Source organism: Pseudopipra pipra, chromosome 9, assembly GCF_036250125.1.
Source record: "Pseudopipra pipra isolate bDixPip1 chromosome 9, bDixPip1.hap1, whole genome shotgun sequence".
Classification (NCBI taxonomy): domain Eukaryota; kingdom Metazoa; phylum Chordata; class Aves; order Passeriformes; family Pipridae; genus Pseudopipra; species Pseudopipra pipra.
The window spans coordinates 20306281-20324373 of record NC_087557.1 but is presented as its reverse complement, the minus strand read 5'-3'; the positions used below and the strand labels follow the sequence as shown (position 1 = coordinate 20324373).

Genomic DNA, 18093 nt, shown 5'->3' with positions numbered 1-18093 from the left:
TCCAGGGACCTCCCCCACACCACTGTTACCTTGTTTTCATCATGTTTCAGAACTTCTGCTCCAAAATGCCCAAGAAATATTTTGAGAAAAGGCCCTATTGTCCTCCTTAAAGAGCAAGACTCTCCAAGGCTGCACTTCCTGTTATCTATAGTTTGCTATAAAATTCTCCACTATTTTTCCAGATCTGGGCACAGTGGAAATGAGCAATAATTAGGAACAGGACAGATGACCTCCTTTTGAACTTAGTGGTTCCTTTAGATTTTGATGAAAACTTCTTATCTTTAACCTTTATCTCTACTTCTTCTCTTGGAGAGGTGCTGAAGTTCTGAGCTTTTTTTTTTTTTTTTTTTTTTTATTCCTAGTCATTTTAGCTGAGGGAAAAAGTATAAAATTGACTGAGAAAGGAATTTTATTCTGCAGCTTTTAAAGAGGGCAAGGACATTGCAAGCAATGGAGATTAAAAAAAAGAAAATGAAACCATAAAGAAGTACTTGACAGTGTCTCTTCTGCACTTATTGGAATATGCTGCTCAAGCTAAAAGAGAGGGCAAGAGGTAATCTGCTCTGCTATTTGCTTTTAATATGATCATGTTTTTGGCTCCCACTACATCTAATGCTGCTTGTATCATTCAAAAACACACCTCATTATCTCCTGGTAAATGTGGAGCTGCTGGAAAACCAATTGTAGTGGGTAGAAAGCCTCTGAGGTTAGGATGTACATGAAATATATGTGCTCAAAATATGTTTGTAATCAGTGACAATACTGCCGGCTAATGTATTATTGCACCATTTGTCTTGTTCTTAGTCATAAATATTTTGTTTCTTAAGCTTTAAGGTAGCTCAGCACAGGAGACCGAGTTTCGTGTAACTGATTTAGTTGTTGCTGCTCTGAGATTTATCTTGGGTGCATTTACTTGTGTGTAGCCTGCAAAAATCAATACATAAAACATGTAAACTTAGTTGGAGAAGAGTGAGTGTCTTTTAAGCTTTTTTCATATGGTAAGTATAGGGCTGATTTGAACAAAGGTGAGGGAGAAATTGGGTTTCACTCTCTAAGCCTTGTTTTCAGGGAATGCAAAGCTCAGTCCAGGTTCAATGCAGCATTCTCAGAGCAATGAACAAAATCAGTCTTTGTTCTTCAGTGAAACTTATCTGTGGAGGAGCTGCACTGCTTCCTGTGAAATACAGCCCTGCAGATGTGCTGTGCTCCTCATCCCTCTGCTTTTGCTTCCTTTGGTCAAGGAGTCAAGAATGGACACTTTGTGTGGGGTGAAAATGATGCTGCCTGATTTGCCCTCTGCTGAGCCGGAACCCTGCTCACGAAGGGACAGGACTTCCTGCCAGTTATTCCCATTTGTTTATTTGTAAAGTTCAGTGGGAGATCCTGCGGTGAAACCAAAGCCTCCCTCCTCCAAACCTCGGGAAAAGAGGCAGCAGGTTCTCGAGCAAGTGCAAACAGCCTGAACTGATGCTGTTAAGGCATAAATGTAGGCAAGAAGCAAGCAGAGAGAATGAACGTGGTAGACAATAATTAAATAGTTTAGCTCTAAGAAGCATGTGATCAGAGTTCAGGAGGTAGCTGATCCACTTTAACGAGCAGAAAGTAAGAAAGTGAATTGTAGCAAGTTAAGACTTTAAGTGGTTGGGCTATAAACCAGAATAGAAATTGATTTTCTAATAGTCTTGCATACTCCAAATATCCTTAAGTGCTTTATGTTTTAAATAGAGTAAATGCACAGCAAAATGAATTGCCTATTATGCACCAAAGAGTGCATTTGTTATTAAAGCCTAGATCAAGACAGATTTTACCAGTATCTTTTCTGTAGGGATTTATTTAGCATAACATTTATTTTCTAATATGAAATTGTCCAGAAACCAAATCCCTATTCATGGCCCCTGTGTGTTAGGGGCAGTATAAATAGAGTTAATAAGATCTCTGCTCCAAATGATCTGAGGTGTTAGAAGGCAAAAAGCACAGAGGTTGGTGAACACATCTGGCTTTCTCTATTTGTCTCTATATATCTTCGTGTTACATTGTCCCAAGTAAGTGGGATGAATCAAGCATTTTTTGACTTGTAGATTGCCACAGAGGTGGGTGTGGAAATGACCAGAGGACTCCAGTGGGGCAGGGAAAGGGTGTTACAGAATGAAGTGGGAGGAAAAAGAAACCAGAAATACATTGAGAATGCAAAGAGGCCACAGTCGGGGAGCAAGGGAGGTCTGAGCAGAAGCTTGGCTATGTGGATGGATGAGAATACCTATGGGATAAGTTTGCATTGCTGCTGAGTGCAGCTAAGATTGCTGAGCATTGTGTTCTAGACTGGAGAAACTGATGACTGCAGGTCTGAGAAATAATGAAGTGCAGAAAGAGTAGGACAAGAGGATGTACAGAGGGGAGAGGGTGGGACCTGCAACATGTCCCATCCCCAAGGAGGATGGAAACATGCTACTGCTGACAGGGAAATACCAGCAGAGATGTGAGTAGAAAATATGAGAGTACAGACCCGCTGTGGTCCTGTGAAGTGGTCAGAACAATGCAGTCTGATGAGACACTGAAGGGGGACAGGGTTTAGTTTTCTTAACTTCTTTCTACTTGGTTTAGTTTAATATAAAAGCAGTTATAGTGATGCATGTTCACAGGCTGTGCAAGTGTTTTGCATTGTTTGATACATAATACTTGCCCGTTTTCTCTCATTCTACATTGGTCCAGGCAGCTTTCCCAGTAACAAATTCTTGGCTCATATTTGTGGTGTGACATTTTCGATAAGTATTGTCTGGGTTAATCCACTGTGGAATAATGGTTTGGATTATTCACCGGAGCCCTGGCCTTCCAGCACAAACACAAACAAGCTGTAGTTAATGTTGTTTCCCTTTAGGACGGTGATCACTGTGTTCTCAGGTGAAGCAATTACAAGAAGGAACTTGATTCTGTGTTTATTTTAAAGACAAAATGAGGTTCTCTAGGCAAAATACTATCCATTCCTGATTGAGGGTATATATGTGCATTATATACACTCTCTACATTTCTGCAAAGACCAAGTTCTCTTGCTCCTTAGTCTTTCTGCCTCATTTGGAACATATTCAGCTACTGGAGGTTTAGAAGGCTGACTCAGGATGTGGTTTATCTAAACTAGTGGAAAAAACATGAATGTGTGCCTTCACATTTACATATGACAGCAAATATAGAGCTACTTAGCTGAGCATTAGGCTCATAGTTGTTATATTGCAAGAAGTCTGGGAATTCTGAAATGGGAATGTTGCTATATAGATTTTGACCCAGAGGCTCAACAGAAAGCTGATGGAGAAGGCCTTGGATTCTCTATTTTACCTCCTGGGGTAACCCATATTCTTAGCCCCGTGTTCCCTTCTTAGCAATAGCTTTCTAGTCTTCCTGAAATACAAGTTATTCTCGATAAGCTGAGCCTGTGTGCGAAGTTTAGGACTTGAAATATGCTCTAACCCACTACATGGAGCTGTTTGTCTGCATTATCTCATGCAAACAAGAGAACTTATTTCTTCTACTTCTTATTGATCCCAGTAGTTGAAGGAAGAAACACCTGATTTATTAGTCATTGGTCCCCCTTCCTGAGGACTCAGCATGTGAAATAAATTGAATGGGGTTAAGAATGTACTTCGACCCAGACACAATTGTTTGTGTGTCTTGTCTTTACAACAAGAAAAAAACTAAGAAGTAAATTCAAAGTGTCATTTACTGTCATGCTATAAATAAACACAATGCTGCACAGATAAGAGAATACCACATTTTCCATCCTGGAAAGAGCTTATGAGCCATTAGGTGCAGGATAAGGTATAGAACCACAGATTTAGGAAGGAAAAGTAAAGACAGATAAGTGCTGAGGAACAGAGAGAAAAAGCAATCTGTGATAGCGATGTCTGGATTTTCCATCCTGACATGAAACTATTCCCTCTAGAAACATGAGAAAGCATCAGTATTATTTGGTAAGGTGCTGTGCATCATTCCATCTGACTTTGAAAAGCACTCTCAAGGAATGGGAAGCTGACTAGAGCTGATCTGATGGAGTTTCTTCCACAATGGGAGAGCCAGTGGCATCTCTGGGTACTGTTTCTCTCCACGAAGCCTCTGACAGCAGTTAGGTGCCAGGATGTCGGATGGGGAAGGACTAGAGCACCCTGAATTTAGCTTATCACATGAACTGATGTACGTCTATGGAACCAGTTACTACAAGGAAAGACTTGCTCCTTCAGCATCTCAGAAATCACAGAAGTCTAACACACTATTTCAGTGTTTCTTCCTTCTTCTTTTCTTTCTATTTTGTTTCACACAGCAGTCAAACCAACTCACTCTGTCTGGGCGGTCTGCAGCCCAGGAGATAAGAGAGCAAACACCTCCCATAGTGACGGGGACTCGTTCCAACCATTTGTTTTGAGTGGAGTGGTAGATCTTGGAAAACATGTTTTCCATTCATAAAAAGAAAAAGAAAAAAAGCTGCTCTCAATACTTTCTAATGCCATCCTCTGGAGGCTTAAGGGCCATGTGTCTCACACCCTTACTTTGTAGGTCTTGCTTTTATAGACTTTGTTTTTCACTCCCAGAGATTTATTGTCCCAGTGAAGAAACAGTCTGGATATGCCTTGGCAGTGGAAATGTAGCCATCTATTTGCTAAGAACAAGCTTGTGGTTTACCAGAATATTTCTGTTTCCTTCTGAGGTTTCCAGCTAATGAAGGGGAATTTATCCAATACATTTATTGACATTAAAGTAAGAGTTGCAGTCCATAAATAATCCCATTGTTGTTTTAGTTTGCAGTTTAAAACATTTTGTCAGCAGCATTGTCATCTACTGTGACTCAGCTTGTGTTTGTGCTCACAATATCAGAGCTGGTAATGCAGACACACATTCCAGCTGTTTCCACCAAGTAGGCTACAGAGTACATTTTGAAATCATTCCTGAGCTTTTCAGAACTGAGAACATCTGATCCTGAGCATGGAGACGAGTCCACAGTTATTTGTTAAGTGATGTCTGTGAAGATAAAAGCACAGCCCCCAAACTGATTTCTGGGTTTGTGCAAACTCCTGCCAGCACACAGCTGCAAGAAATCTTGTGAGGAACAGGTAATGTGGCAGCAAAAGGGCCATCTCCTGTTTTACCCACTCCCAGAAACTCCCAGGAACATTCCTGGCCCTGACCCCCCTCCAAATGATTTGTAAGCCCTGCAAAGGAGTCCTAACAGGCGGATAGTGTCATCTTCTTGATGGTGGATCCCTGTGTTAGGAAAAGACAACAGTGCATGAAGGTACACTCTGCAATCCCTGCATCCTTATATTTCCTAGAATGCTGACCAGTTCTTTCATATCTGTCAGCCAGAGTTATCCTTTGCAAAAGCAAATCCTTTAACATGAGGAACATGTCAGATCTACAGAATTGAGGCAATAAATAACTACATTTGTAATATTGTCTTATTTTAATGGAAATGTCCAGTGGGTACAAGAAAAAATATCAAAGAACTTCTACATAACCTCCTCTTTGATTTTCAAAAACTTGAAGTAATTGATTTTCATAAATTCTAAATTCATGACAAATTTTCAACCTGATTAGCTGAAACTTTTCTGCCCTTCCTGGTGGGTTGTTTTTTTTAATCAGCTAAGACTCCTACAGATTTTTAAAACCTGTTTTGAAAAATAAAATGAGCCACAGAAAAAGAGACAAGTGCTACAGACTTCATCTCCATAGTTCCTTTCTCTGTATGATCAGTTAACTGGAGAGAAAAAAAAGAAAAAAAAAAGGATGTTTAGAGTGATGTGTTTTGAATAAACTACATTTAGAGATTTCTCTTCCATGGGGTGATGTCCAGTGCCATAGACTACACAAGAGTGTAACTATATCTTTATAGTCACAAAAGTGTTATCTTGCTGTTAAATATTAAACAATCCAGAGTTATTTCAATGGCTTATGCCTGACTTGCTTGTAAAATTTGCTTACAACAGCTCAGCCTTACCAAAGCACTTCTGCAGGTATTTAGCTGAGGTGCTCAGCCTGCTGGGCACCAGTCAGCTGCATTAGCAGGAGGACAAGTTTGACACTCAAGAGGTGAAGCAAAGAAATAGGCAGGTATTTAAATACAAATACAAGCCAGCAAACAGGAGTGGTTTTAATATTAGTAGCATTTTAATCTTGTTCTCTAAACAAAAGAGGATTTACTTATTCATGGCTCTAGAATTACAAATTAATGTGTGGAACTGGAGTTAGTACTGAGAGCACTGGAAATTCCTATGATTCAGTGTATTTATTGTTTTAATTGTTCATATTTCCTTTGCTTTGAGGGATTTGGTCTCTGAGATTAATATGATGGTCACTGCCACATGTGTCTTGGATTCCTTACTCCTCAAGAATAGCCCAGAGCAGGGAGCGTTCCAGAAGTCTCTCATTAGGAAGGAGCAGTCACAGTCTTTTATGTAGCTGTAGATGATAAAAGGCACTGATTTAGCACTACTGCCTGAAAGTCCACCAGCACTGCTGGACTCGGTGGGTCCTATGCAAGAAAGCCATTTCCAGGGAGACTTGAAGGACTTGTCTGTCCCTCCTGATTCATAGTAAAAAAATAGTAAAATTTTTTTTCCACTATGAACCACCTGCAGCAAATCGTTATCAGGCCGGGACAAATAAGTAAAAATATTAAAGGATAGATTGACAAATTAGTTTCCTACTCCGTGTAAGACTGCAGTCTTTGAATCCAAAAATAGTTTTGAGTCTAGTCGTGTGACCTACAAGCTCAAAGGGGAATGTGAGACTTGCCTATGCCTGTACAAATAGTCTACCTGGGTCAGGTACTCAGCAGCCTGTGTCTGATGAAACTAATGACAGAACTCTGTAGGGCTTCTGGATTTTCACCTGCTGGATTCTCTCTCTTCCCATTCCCTGGAGACCTCAAACACAGAAACTGTCTGGAGCAATCACCCAGTTCCCACTTGTGGTCTTTGAATTCTTCTGCACACCTCTTCTTTCCTGACCTCTCTCTTCCTACCTGTAGGAACTGACCTGTAGTGATAGGACAAGGAGTAATGGGTATGAATTGAAAGAGAGGAAATTTAGGTTAGGTATTAGGAAGAAATACTTTACTTTGAGGGTGGTGACATACTGGCACAGGTTGCCCAGGGAGGCTGTGGATGCCCCAACCCTGGCAACATTCAAGACCAGGTTGGAAAAGGTCTTGAGCAACCTGGTCTGGTGGTAGGTGTCCCTGCTCATGGTAGTGAGTTTAGGAACAGAATCTTTAAAGTCCCTACCAATCCTTAATAATCTATGATTCTGTGATTCTACCTATTCTGGATTTTCTTTTATGATAGCATTACTTTTGAAAGAATAAATTATTTGGGCTTGGGACAGTGACTCATTATGGTGATGTTCAGCAATTGTGTCCTCCCTAAGCAAAGACTTAAATATTGACTCACCTCTGGTATGTCAGAGATCTGTTTCATGATGATAATTTACTTCTCTAATTATCTGCAATTGATTTGCATAAGAGTCATACTGAGATTATTATATGACATGAAAACTGTCAAAAATTGTCAATTTAAACAAGTTTTTATATCAGCCAATATTAAACAACTCAAAACGATGTAGAATTCAATAGGAAAACAAAAATTGTGTCCTCCTGAATAAGACACTCCAATTGGCTGGCATACAGAACGAGTTCATCTTATATATGCCAATTTACAAATATGTCCAATAATAGTAGAGGGAGCAACTGTTCCACAGCTCTGCCAGTGTTCATCAGACACAGTGACAGTAGCCACATCATTAATCTCATGGTATATTAGAAATAAAGTCACCAGAATGGAATGGTGTCAAAGGATAAATGTTTCCCCCTTTGAAAATAAACTTCTCAGTTTCACTTCATTGTGTTGTCTTTTTTTTTCCCCTTTCCACCCGCCCTCCTATAAATCCTTTGGTTTCACCTGGCATTTAGGTAACAGTAGGAGACCAATATCCTGTGTCAGAGCTCATTCTACAGTTATCAGTTTAGCATACCCTTAAATCCCCACGATTGCTGTGCCAAGACCAATCCTTCCTCTGCGAGGTTAAACATATGCATTACATATTGAAACAATGTAAGTAGCATGTAATTAGCACTGTTTATGCATTCGCACTTTAAATTATACTTCTAAACCTATGATGTTTTTGAAGGCACTTCATGTTAGAGAGACTTAAATGAGCATTCATCTTGTCATTTTTAACTTTATTCATAAATAACCCTCTAAATATATTTGAATGGTTTATTACATTAGAGCCCATGAACCGATGTACACATTCTTCCCATAGAGAATATAGTTCTTAATAGAACATCCTTTAAAATTATAAAACCCGTGAACATGGCAATTGAATTCACAAACACTGTCATCGACAACTTTGACAAAAGATGTTTGAAGGGGGGGAGTGTTGGGGGACCTTTTTCCTGTCCTTTTTTCTTTTTTTCCCCCCTTCTCTTTTTTTCCCTTTTTTTAAAGCCTTGTTCCATAAGGATTATAGCTCCCCCGCTGTTTGGAAAAGATAATTTCACTTGTAACACTAATAACTTGAGCAGGGAGAAGGCTGGCTGGGTGAATGGAATGCACTTCACTGCACATCTTGGCTTCGCTAGAAATCGGAAACAGATGGTCCTTGCGGCTGGCTTCCCACTCGGGCCCGCTCAGTGCCAGCCTGTGGTCGTTGGCTGGTTGCTGCTGGCACTGTGTGACTTGAACATAGTAGGACAGTGGCAAAAGAAATCAAATCTTTTTCATTGAGCAGCAAACTGTAATGAAATTTGACAGATCTGACATTCTATACCCAACATCTAGTTAGAATATATTAACCTTTTAGTTTTCTTGAGCTCCTTTCCTACTAGTTATGAATCTCCTTATTAGAGGTTTGTAGTGGCTCTGGAGATGGCAGGAAAGCAATATCTTCTGGATGCCCTCTAATGTTGGAGCCCAAATATATACTTCAAATAGTAAACACGTATTTCAAATAGTAAGGGAAATGTGGGGTTCTAACTCCTCCTAAATTCTTATGCAAAAAAACCTGCTAGTAATAGAAATATTGGTTAGATATTTTTGTTAATATTTCATACCAGGAAGAAAAAAAATAGTAATAATCAGGTGATATTCCACCCCTGCGTGCTCAGTGTTTTCTGGGTATGTCCTGTATCCCCACCCCAGTGGGCAGTGATACCTTTAATCCAGCTGCATCCAAATAGAGTTTGTAATTTTGATAAATGCTTTTATTTATAATTCTGTGAATTTGCATTTACTTAGATGGTATAGATTAGTCCAGGGCAGGATTCCTCTCTTATCTCTAAAGATTTCTTCCAGTATATGCTTGATATTAGCTTTTTCCAGTTTAGTCCCTGTTCAGTCCTTCTCGAGGTCATGTTGCCTATCACATGGGCCTTGAGCCAGCCAAGCACATGCTCCTGGGAGTCAGGGACCTCTCTCAGGTGAAGAGCATGTTGAAATGTTGTACTGAGTTATGGTCACAGATTAGGAAATAGTGGGTTATATTTAGACTTAAAAATAAATCTGGTTTATGTTCCTTTGCTTTTTGGATTGATAGAGAAGAATTTTTACTTATTTTTTAAAAATGTTTGTATGTGTCATTCCTTTTCCTTCACTCCTTTCATCTGTTCCTCCTGTTTCTTTCAGACATGAAGTCACAGCACTGTCTGTGATGTCAGTGTGTTTCCATATTGACAGACCGTTCTGTCAGAAACAAGATCTTGATGCTTGTTTCAGATGAGGCAAAAGGGGAATACAGATGGTAGGAAGAAAATCAGAGGAGTGAGAAGGGAGTGGGGAGAAACACACACAACAGAGCTACAGGGGGAAATGCAGAGTCCAAAAACAACTTTTCCTGCAGAGGGGAAAGAACTATTTTCCCTGGGTTCAGGAAAATCATCTGAAATATATGTGTAACGTAGAGCAACCAGTAGAAGCTTTACCATTGCGCTCGTTTTGGCTCGGGAGTCCTTGAAGGTGCAGCAGCCGTGGTCACATGCTGCTTCTCTCCTTGTTTACGCCTTCAGCAACAGCAGATCCTCTTGATTGAAGCCAGGATTATAGGATTTCCAAAAGCTAGAACACACTCGTTGTCAGCAACTTTGCATCAGTTCAGAGGCTGTCCAAAAATCAACTGCCGGCTCTCACGTGGCGCTTGAACTAATTGTCACTGTTCGAGATAAGGAAATCCTCTTCGTAGCTCATCTAAGTTCAGGCTTCCCAAGGAAAATGCCTTCCAGATTAGGAACAGATCTAAAATCACACTGGTGCAATCGGCTGAAAAGGTTCTGAGCAATTGCAGCTGGAGAAAAAGGGGGAGGCAAAGGTGATAAAGAGAGGGTTAATGAGCAATGGGTGCTGTGCAATTAATAGATAATCTAGTAATGAGGACTAAGATCCTAAAGATGTGTCTGGTGCTGGGAGCTGCACACAGTTCTACCACATTTCTTTTACCAATGTGAATAGCAGAAGCCAACATTTGGAGAAACCACCCGCTATGCCAACATTTCTAATGCTCTCATGCATTCGGTTTCCAGTAGACTGTAAAATGCCAGCTTGATACAGTCATCTGAATTAATATACTTTATTAGCCTTTTTTAGCATTCGTTCCTGGTTCCATACACAGTATCCCCATCCAAGTGTGCTGCTGAGGGGAGGTAGAGGGGCCCACTCGCACTGTTTGAACTGTTGCAGGTAACTCTGCTCAACAATTAAGCCAATTATTTTTGGGTAGTTGGCCACTTCTCCAGCAGGAAGTCAGAAAGAAACTGGCAAGTACTTCAATCCATTGCTTGAGGCCTGCAGCTGTCAGAAAACAAATCTCTTCTCCTGTAGCCCGCAACCATACACACCTAACTTATTTCCAACGTGAAATATCACTCCTGTATTGCAAGCATTTTTATTTTGCAGCTGTGTCTGCACAAATGTCGATGATGCACGAAGGCTTTTCCTTTCTTCAGAACAGATCTGATTTAGAAGCAAACATCTTTGTGGCTTATTAGTCTTTGGAAGGCATCGTTTTGTCCCAGTACTATTCACAGGGAGTGCTGTGCAGAATGCTGATTGACAAGAGTTAAATTCAAAACATGTAGCCATTTTCTGGTGTGTGGTTTTTTTCCTGATTGAAGGAAAACTACTTAGATGTTTGTTTCCAAAACGGCATCTGTCAGCAATCAAAGGGGAAAAATTGCATAAAACAAATGCAATTGTTTGGAGTAGCATTTCCTGGATCATGTTAAATGCTTGATTTGCTCCCCATTATGCTCACCAAATAATTTTATTTTCCACAATAATTGCAATATTTAACATGTTGTATTTAATCTTGTTTTAATGCTATTAACAACAGCCGCTTATAAAAGGAGTAATTGCTCTACGGGTAAGAACCCACCATCCCCAGCATCAGAAAGAACAATGGCAACGTTAACTGCACCTAATTGTTCTGAATTTAAAATGCTGTTAACCAACAGCACTCCTCCTTTCTTTGCACATAACCACTCCACTGTCAGGAAGGAAATGGTTTCATGCTTCTGTCATTCATAATCTGAAAAGTGTATGATGTAAAGAAATATTTAGTTGGTGTGTTTATAATTAATACTGGGAGGTAGAGTCACATATTGTTATAGGAAGAAGTGTTTAATAGAGCAGTGCAGAGAAAGTTTGTCAGGAGCTCTATAACTACACCAGGTGCTGAAAGGCCATATAGAATAGAGATTTATCAGAACTTGTCTGGAATGATGTGCAGCACAACTGGGTATGAAATACTAAATAAATAATAAGCCGGGTGGGTATGTTGATGGGTTTGAGAGGTAGGAGCAGGAGAGCAGCATAAAATTGAATCTGACACTGATTCAAGGGCTGATTGCTACTGAGCATTTTGCTTTATATTTTGTGGGATTATTTGGAGGGAAGTTTTTTTCAATAAGCAGCGACGCACTGAAAGGACAGGTAACAAACCTGCAGTAACAGAAGATGACGAACGCTTTGCCTAGCCAGAGCAAAGACAGTTCCTGGCACAGTGTCCATCTTTTTTTTCCTGGACTCGAAATAAAACTTAACACTTCCCATGCTAGTCAGACCCTTTCCTGTAAACTGCAGTGAGATTATACCTGCTACCTGAAGTTTAAAGTGCAAACTGGTATGCTGAGTAGTTGCAGAGATCATTCATTAATGTATTTTTCATGTAGTCCAAACAAATTGAAAGGCTGGGGAAAATAAACCCAAACCCCTAGTCCCTACATGTTACATTAGCAGTTTGTACCTACCCTAAATCATTTGCTTATCATCTCGCACATCACGGAAATGTGAAGGTATTATTGAAGCTCAATGAAAGTTAGTCCTGTCCTGCACTGAATGGCAGTTCTGTAATCTGTGCAGCCCAGAATGATCATTTTGCTGTAGCCAAATAGTTAAACAACAGTTAGTACACAAAACATCCAAGGAAGAATTGTATGCCCACAAGCTCCCTTTTTTGATACCAACAGAGAAGGATATTGTTTAAAATCAAGTGGATGGTTTTAATACATTTTCCTCTGGCATCCAAATCACAAAAAGATTTGCAGAGTGTAGCTGTTTCTGAGTGAGCAAGTTGTATTAGCCATAGCTCCACAGCCCTAAGAAATATTCCTGGCAAGAGTCCGTTTGCCAGTTCAGAAGTTCATTTTTCCGAGCACTTGAGGAAAGGCACAACTGTATAGGCTGGAGTGCCCTGTCAGTGAGGGGTGGTAGTCACAGCCCAGCAACCGTCACTCCGTGTGACACAGCAGGGTGATTTAAATGGAAAGCATTCACTGCCTGCTTAATAGTCAGCTGTCATAAAAGTAATGCTTCTGTTGGGCTTACAGTGCTCCAGAAGAAGTGGAAAATTGGGAAAAATCTATTATTATCTTTGACTTTGCTATCCAGGAAATGGATTTTAATATTAGGCAGCAGAATTTCATAACTTTTCAAAATTTTTTGTTTTGGAGTTGTCTTTTCCCAAGTTGTCTGTCAATTCCTCATGTAAATTTTGAGTGTTGCAGAGAAGTTTTGCATGAGGAAAAAACAAACCTCTGTGAGTTTGGTGGTTGTCACCCGATGGTATTAGAAAGTGTAACATTAAAAACCAGATTTAAAAAATATGGTAACAAAATTATATTAAGAAAAATATATATATATAAAGGGAATTCTTCAGTTCTTAGGTGGCACTTTGAACCTTCATATGAAAAGTCATTCATTTATACAATATGATCTGATATCTAAAATCAAGAAGGAACAAAGATCTAAAACTTTAACATCTCAAAAAAATGGAAGAGCATTTGATTCCTTCAGAAAGCATCTGTCACTGGGTTGAGAAATTAACTGGAGCAGTTTATACTTTTGTTGTGCCTTTCACTGCTTAAATGATTATACACACAATTATGAAATAAAGAAAGAAAGACGCTATCTTTTTCTTTTTTTTCTCAGTCTTTTTTTCCCCCTCCCGGTCACGTACATGAGAAAAGTAGCTGCGATAAACAGATAGTGAATCAGACTGAAAGTCTTTAAAAAAAAACAAAAAAAACCCACCCAAAACATTGCATGATAGTCTCTAAGCAGTTCCATCTGTCAAGCAGAAATTTTAGGCTAATAGCCTGTGGCGATCTCCCTCCACAGTCCACTACCTGCCTTTGTCCTATTAAATCTCTTTATTCTTCTTAAAAAAGAAAAAGAGGAAAGGAAAGAAAAACCTTGCAGACCAAAATCATCTGAGTGATGAAGCCCTAATTTTGACCGCCTCTCTTTGATGTTGAGCAGTGGGTTCTTATTTAAAAAAAAAAGAGTGAGTGAGAGAGGGGGAGAGAGAGGGAGAGAGAGAGAGAGGAGAAGACAGTGCTAGGAGCAGATGACTTTTCATCTCCACTTCACCTTGCCACTGGGTCTGTGAGAGATTGGTTCATTGTCAAGGAGATTTTTTTTTTTTACCCATGATTCCATATGGTATGGACCGGGCTACATGTTGCCCAACATGCCAGTGCAAATGTTTTCTCAATTAGGTGTCTTATCTCCCGTGAGTTAGCATCAGATGAAGCTTGCTGACAGCATAATGGCAGGGAAAACCTCCGACGGCTCCATCAAATGGCAGCTCTGCTACGACATCTCGGCCAGAACTTGGTGGATGGTGAGTTGGCAGCAGGGCTGCTTTTTTTTTTCTCCCTTTTCTACTTTCCCTCCCTCTTTGACAAAATGTCCCAGACCTCACATTTATCAAATTAACATTTGATTTTTTTCACACTCTTCAGTAGAGCAGCCTCACACTTGCCCCACTTGTGTGCTTTCCCCTGTGTAACAGGAGATCGTTAATGTGCACTACAGTTTCCAGAGGGAAGCTTTTTCAATTCTCCTTAAGGGAAAAAAAAAAAAAAAGTGTGCAAAGAAGTAGTTTGAAAAAGCCTTGTTGTGCAGAGTAACTTGTCTCAGTCGGCTGCCTAGCGCTCAGTTTGTTTTACTTTATCTGCTGCTTTCCAGCGTCCGTGTGCGCGTGCATTTTTTACCATGCAATATTTTGTAGAGGGGAGGTGGAAAGTTCAGTCCGTTACCCAGCGAGTCGCTCACTGTAAAAGCCTGGGACGGTGCAGTCGTGGCGTGGTGTAAAATCATCACGTGTGAGAGGAGCGCGGTTTGCGAGGTGCTGCCTTTCAGCCGAGACCCCGATCTAACTTTTCCCTCCGCTTGTTTGCGTTAGAACAGGTTCCCGGGCTGTGCTGACCTGGAGCCATGTGTTACAGATCCCACATAGTCTGGCTCTAGCTGCTTTTGGGCGCAATTAAAGTTTCAATAAAGTCCCAACGTGCTCCGTAGAACGAGTTAACTAGCATGTCATGGTCAGCCGGGCCAGACAACCTTTGACATCTTGAATCTATAAGAGGTATAGTGAGTTAGGAGGATGCACAATAGCCCATTGTAGCAGAAGATGCAAGTCCTGTTGCGAGGAAGAGAGTCCTCAAATCATTACTGCCCTCGTTAGCGTGTTGTCCGTTAGGGATTAATTCGTTAGCAGCGCATTTTTAGTTTTCTGTAATTATTATTCTTGTGGCAAGCGTGAATTCTTCCAGTGAGAGGAAAAGTTTGCTGCCAGGACAATGAATGTATTATCCGCTCCTAACTGGACCGTGAACCTCAGCTCATTTCACATAGATATCAGTTAAAAAAGAACTGGCGAGTGGAATTACAAAACAAGGCATGATCACTTTCATTGTATGATACGCTGAAACAAGTCGGGGGCTTTCCCTCCCCCTCGCCGCCCCGGACCAATTTTGGTATCATTTGGAAAGTTTAAGACCTCAGAGGACTTGAAAGACTTTTAAAAGTGAGATCCGGAAGGTTTTTATTCTGCAGCTTGGTGGTGGCCATTGTGTACATCATGTGGCTTGTATTTAAAGGTGTTTGGGCTCGGGGTTTTCCGTTTTGTTTTGTCTAAACTCTTAATTTTTTAAGCGTCTCCTAGAGGTTTGCCAGCGGTTGCCAGTGAAATGTAACATGCAGTGTTTGGTTAATGGGAATAGGGAAAGGTAACCGCTTTACTTATAGTACTGATTTTCCAATTAGACTTTCTGCCAGGAGAAGTTGGAGGGGGAAGGGGTATTTGCATGCATATAAACTGTTGATTATTCATGTGACTTTTTTTTTTTAGCTTGTTAAACCCCTGTAAATAAGGCTATTGATTTTTACTTATCGTTTTCAAAGCAAAGTTTTTCAAGTACCTGTTTTAGCCACAAAGATTTATATCATGCTGTGATTTTGCCTTATTCTAAGCCATTTGTATATTTTATTACCACTCCTCTTTTATTGTGTATCGGCTGCTTTTATGAAGAGGTATGTCCATGTTTATTATTTAATAAGTATCCTCAAATGTTACTAGGCAGTTATTATCCCTCTGTAGAAAGTGTCCGAGGAAGTTTCATTTCAGTCACATCTATTTCACAGATGTTTTAGTACTGTGAATATAATATGCAAAAATCCTGGAAACATTTAGTAATGCACTTGCCTAAAAATAAACAGTTTTATAACCACACATGCTGTTGTTTAGATTAAACATTGCAGAAAGTTCTCCTTAAACTTGAACGTCACACCATTTATTTTCTAACAGAAAAAAAAAATCACTAAAATAGCCTCTTTTTGTTGAAGTTGTGCTAGATGAAAGAGATGTTATTTTTAGCTGAAATGAATAATTCAAGATCTTTACAATAGATGTGTTAATTGCAAATAATTTTCATACAAAGTTTCAATTATTGATGGAGTAATAAGCAGGCTTTCATACACTACTAATCTAAAACGTACAACAAAAAGTAGATATATTTTTTCTTACCCCCAAACCTCATCCCATTTGCCACATCCTTTTAATCAAAAGTAAGCTAGAGAGCAGATTTTAATGTTTTAAAGACAAATAAAGCTTTGAAAATTACCTCATGCATCGTCTGGCTGCACAAAATCTCAGCTGCACAGTGCTAAACTTCGGTTTGGTACTGCCAGCATACAAAGAGATGAGTGAATACCCCTTGCACCCATATGGACTCAGCTGCCAGCACTGGGATATGCAATTTTGCTTTTTAATGAATCGTAAACAATTTGTGTGTCAAGCGAGGGAGTTTGTTTTCTTTCTGGAGCAGGTTCTAAATCCATTTGAAGCTATAGCTGTGTACTGTACTGGAGTATTATGCCCAAATTTAAATGTTCTGTGTCATTTGGATGAAAGGACCTGTTATAATGAAAGAAACGGCTTTATAAAAGGCTGAGTGTAGTAATCTCTCTCTCTTTCTTTCTTTCTTTCCCTCTCTCTGTCTCTCAACCTCACACTCTCCCTCTTTCACCCCAGTGTATAGCATGTTTATAGCCAGCCCTGGAGATAATGGAGATTGGTTGATTGCATGATTAGTAAAATGAATGGATTTTAGCATTGGGCAAAGCAGCTTGCAATTCTGAAAGGTGGCTTTAAAATGCAGAGTTCTAATTTTGACCTTATTTTCTTTCATAGATAATCTTTATTAATGCTCCTTTAATTCGTTTTTCCTCATCACAGCTAGTTTTTCTCTCCCGCCATCTGATGGAATGGCTAATATATTTTATCTTACTTGCCAAAATAGCAAGAGGTCAAAGTAAAAGAAAAACATTATTTTTCTTTCTTGTAGACAGTTGTAAATGTTTCAAACATTTCAGCAGAACGCACAGGATTTGTACATTTTAGCAATAATTGCTTTTGTCACCACTGTTTAAGGCAATCTTACACCTAATCTACTTTTTTATGCTTTAATCAAGTAAATGCAGAAACAGTATTATTTTGGCTATGTTGTAACGTGACATTTTAGCATAAAATTTCTCCCAAATGCTGTAAATTTGCGTAGAAATAAATTATATTTAATTTTTAAATATAGATATAATAGTAAATAATTTAACCGCTATAGTAGTCTGAAGATATGAGATGAATTTGTTGGAAAAATGATCATTATTTTGTTATCATTGGCACTTTAAATTTAAATTTGCTGCTGTCATAGAGACACTAAAGGGTTAGTCATAGAAAAGTTTCAGTACTGTCTTGCATTTGTAACAAATATGTGCAGCTGTGCTACTTTTATAAACATTTATTTCAAGCTGATTATTTTTTTAAAATTATTTGCTCTAGCAAAGCCAGTATGATGTGACTATAATATGTTTAATAAGGGATTGTCTGCAAAATTCCTTTGCACGGGGTTATTGAAATACATGTGCAGCAAAGGTATATACTGGAGGAAAATTCTCCATGACAATACAAAACTAAAGATCCCAAATTGGGCCAAATTCTGCTCAAGGTTTATGCTGCCGTCGGCCTGGAGTTGCTGCGCTGGGAGGAGTAGAGCGACCCCAGGTTTACTCACCTGAGGGACTGAGAGCTGACTTGTACCCATAATTTGAGTTCTCTCGGTCCAAACAGTTTCAAACCCCCAAAGTGTTCTCTTTGTGAAACATCTGAAGAAATATAAAAAGCCTCATTAATAAATAAGAAGCCATTTCCAATGACTCCATGTATGAGTTAGCAGGCAAACTGCTCTTATTGAATGCAACAGTCAAAGCAGAGCTTTCAGTCATT

General features: G+C 39.5%; 1 protein-coding gene and 1 long non-coding RNA gene across 13 annotated transcripts in view; one reads left to right on the top strand and one right to left on the bottom strand.

Annotated features, from left to right (window-relative positions):
* Window positions 1–18093, top strand: part of NFIA (nuclear factor I A) — a 411656-nt gene that overhangs the window by 45573 nt on the left and 347990 nt on the right. For 11 of the 12 annotated variants that reach the window (XM_064665044.1, XM_064665045.1, XM_064665048.1 and 8 more), the window contains exon 4: window positions 14027–14151. In XM_064665044.1, coding sequence (XP_064521114.1) covers window positions 14056–14151 — 96 coding nt within the window. In that variant the 5' untranslated portion in view covers window positions 14027–14055. Of the gene's footprint in view, window positions 1–13829; window positions 14152–18093 lie in introns of those variants that run through there. The other variant, XM_064665040.1, reaches the window with a different exon arrangement.
* LOC135419031 (uncharacterized) lies at window positions 8204–16763 on the bottom strand. Its single transcript, XR_010432787.1, has 2 exons — window positions 16436–16763; window positions 8204–14889 (listed from the first exon to the last, which is right to left on the bottom strand). It is a non-coding gene; the product is annotated as an uncharacterized LOC135419031 (long non-coding RNA).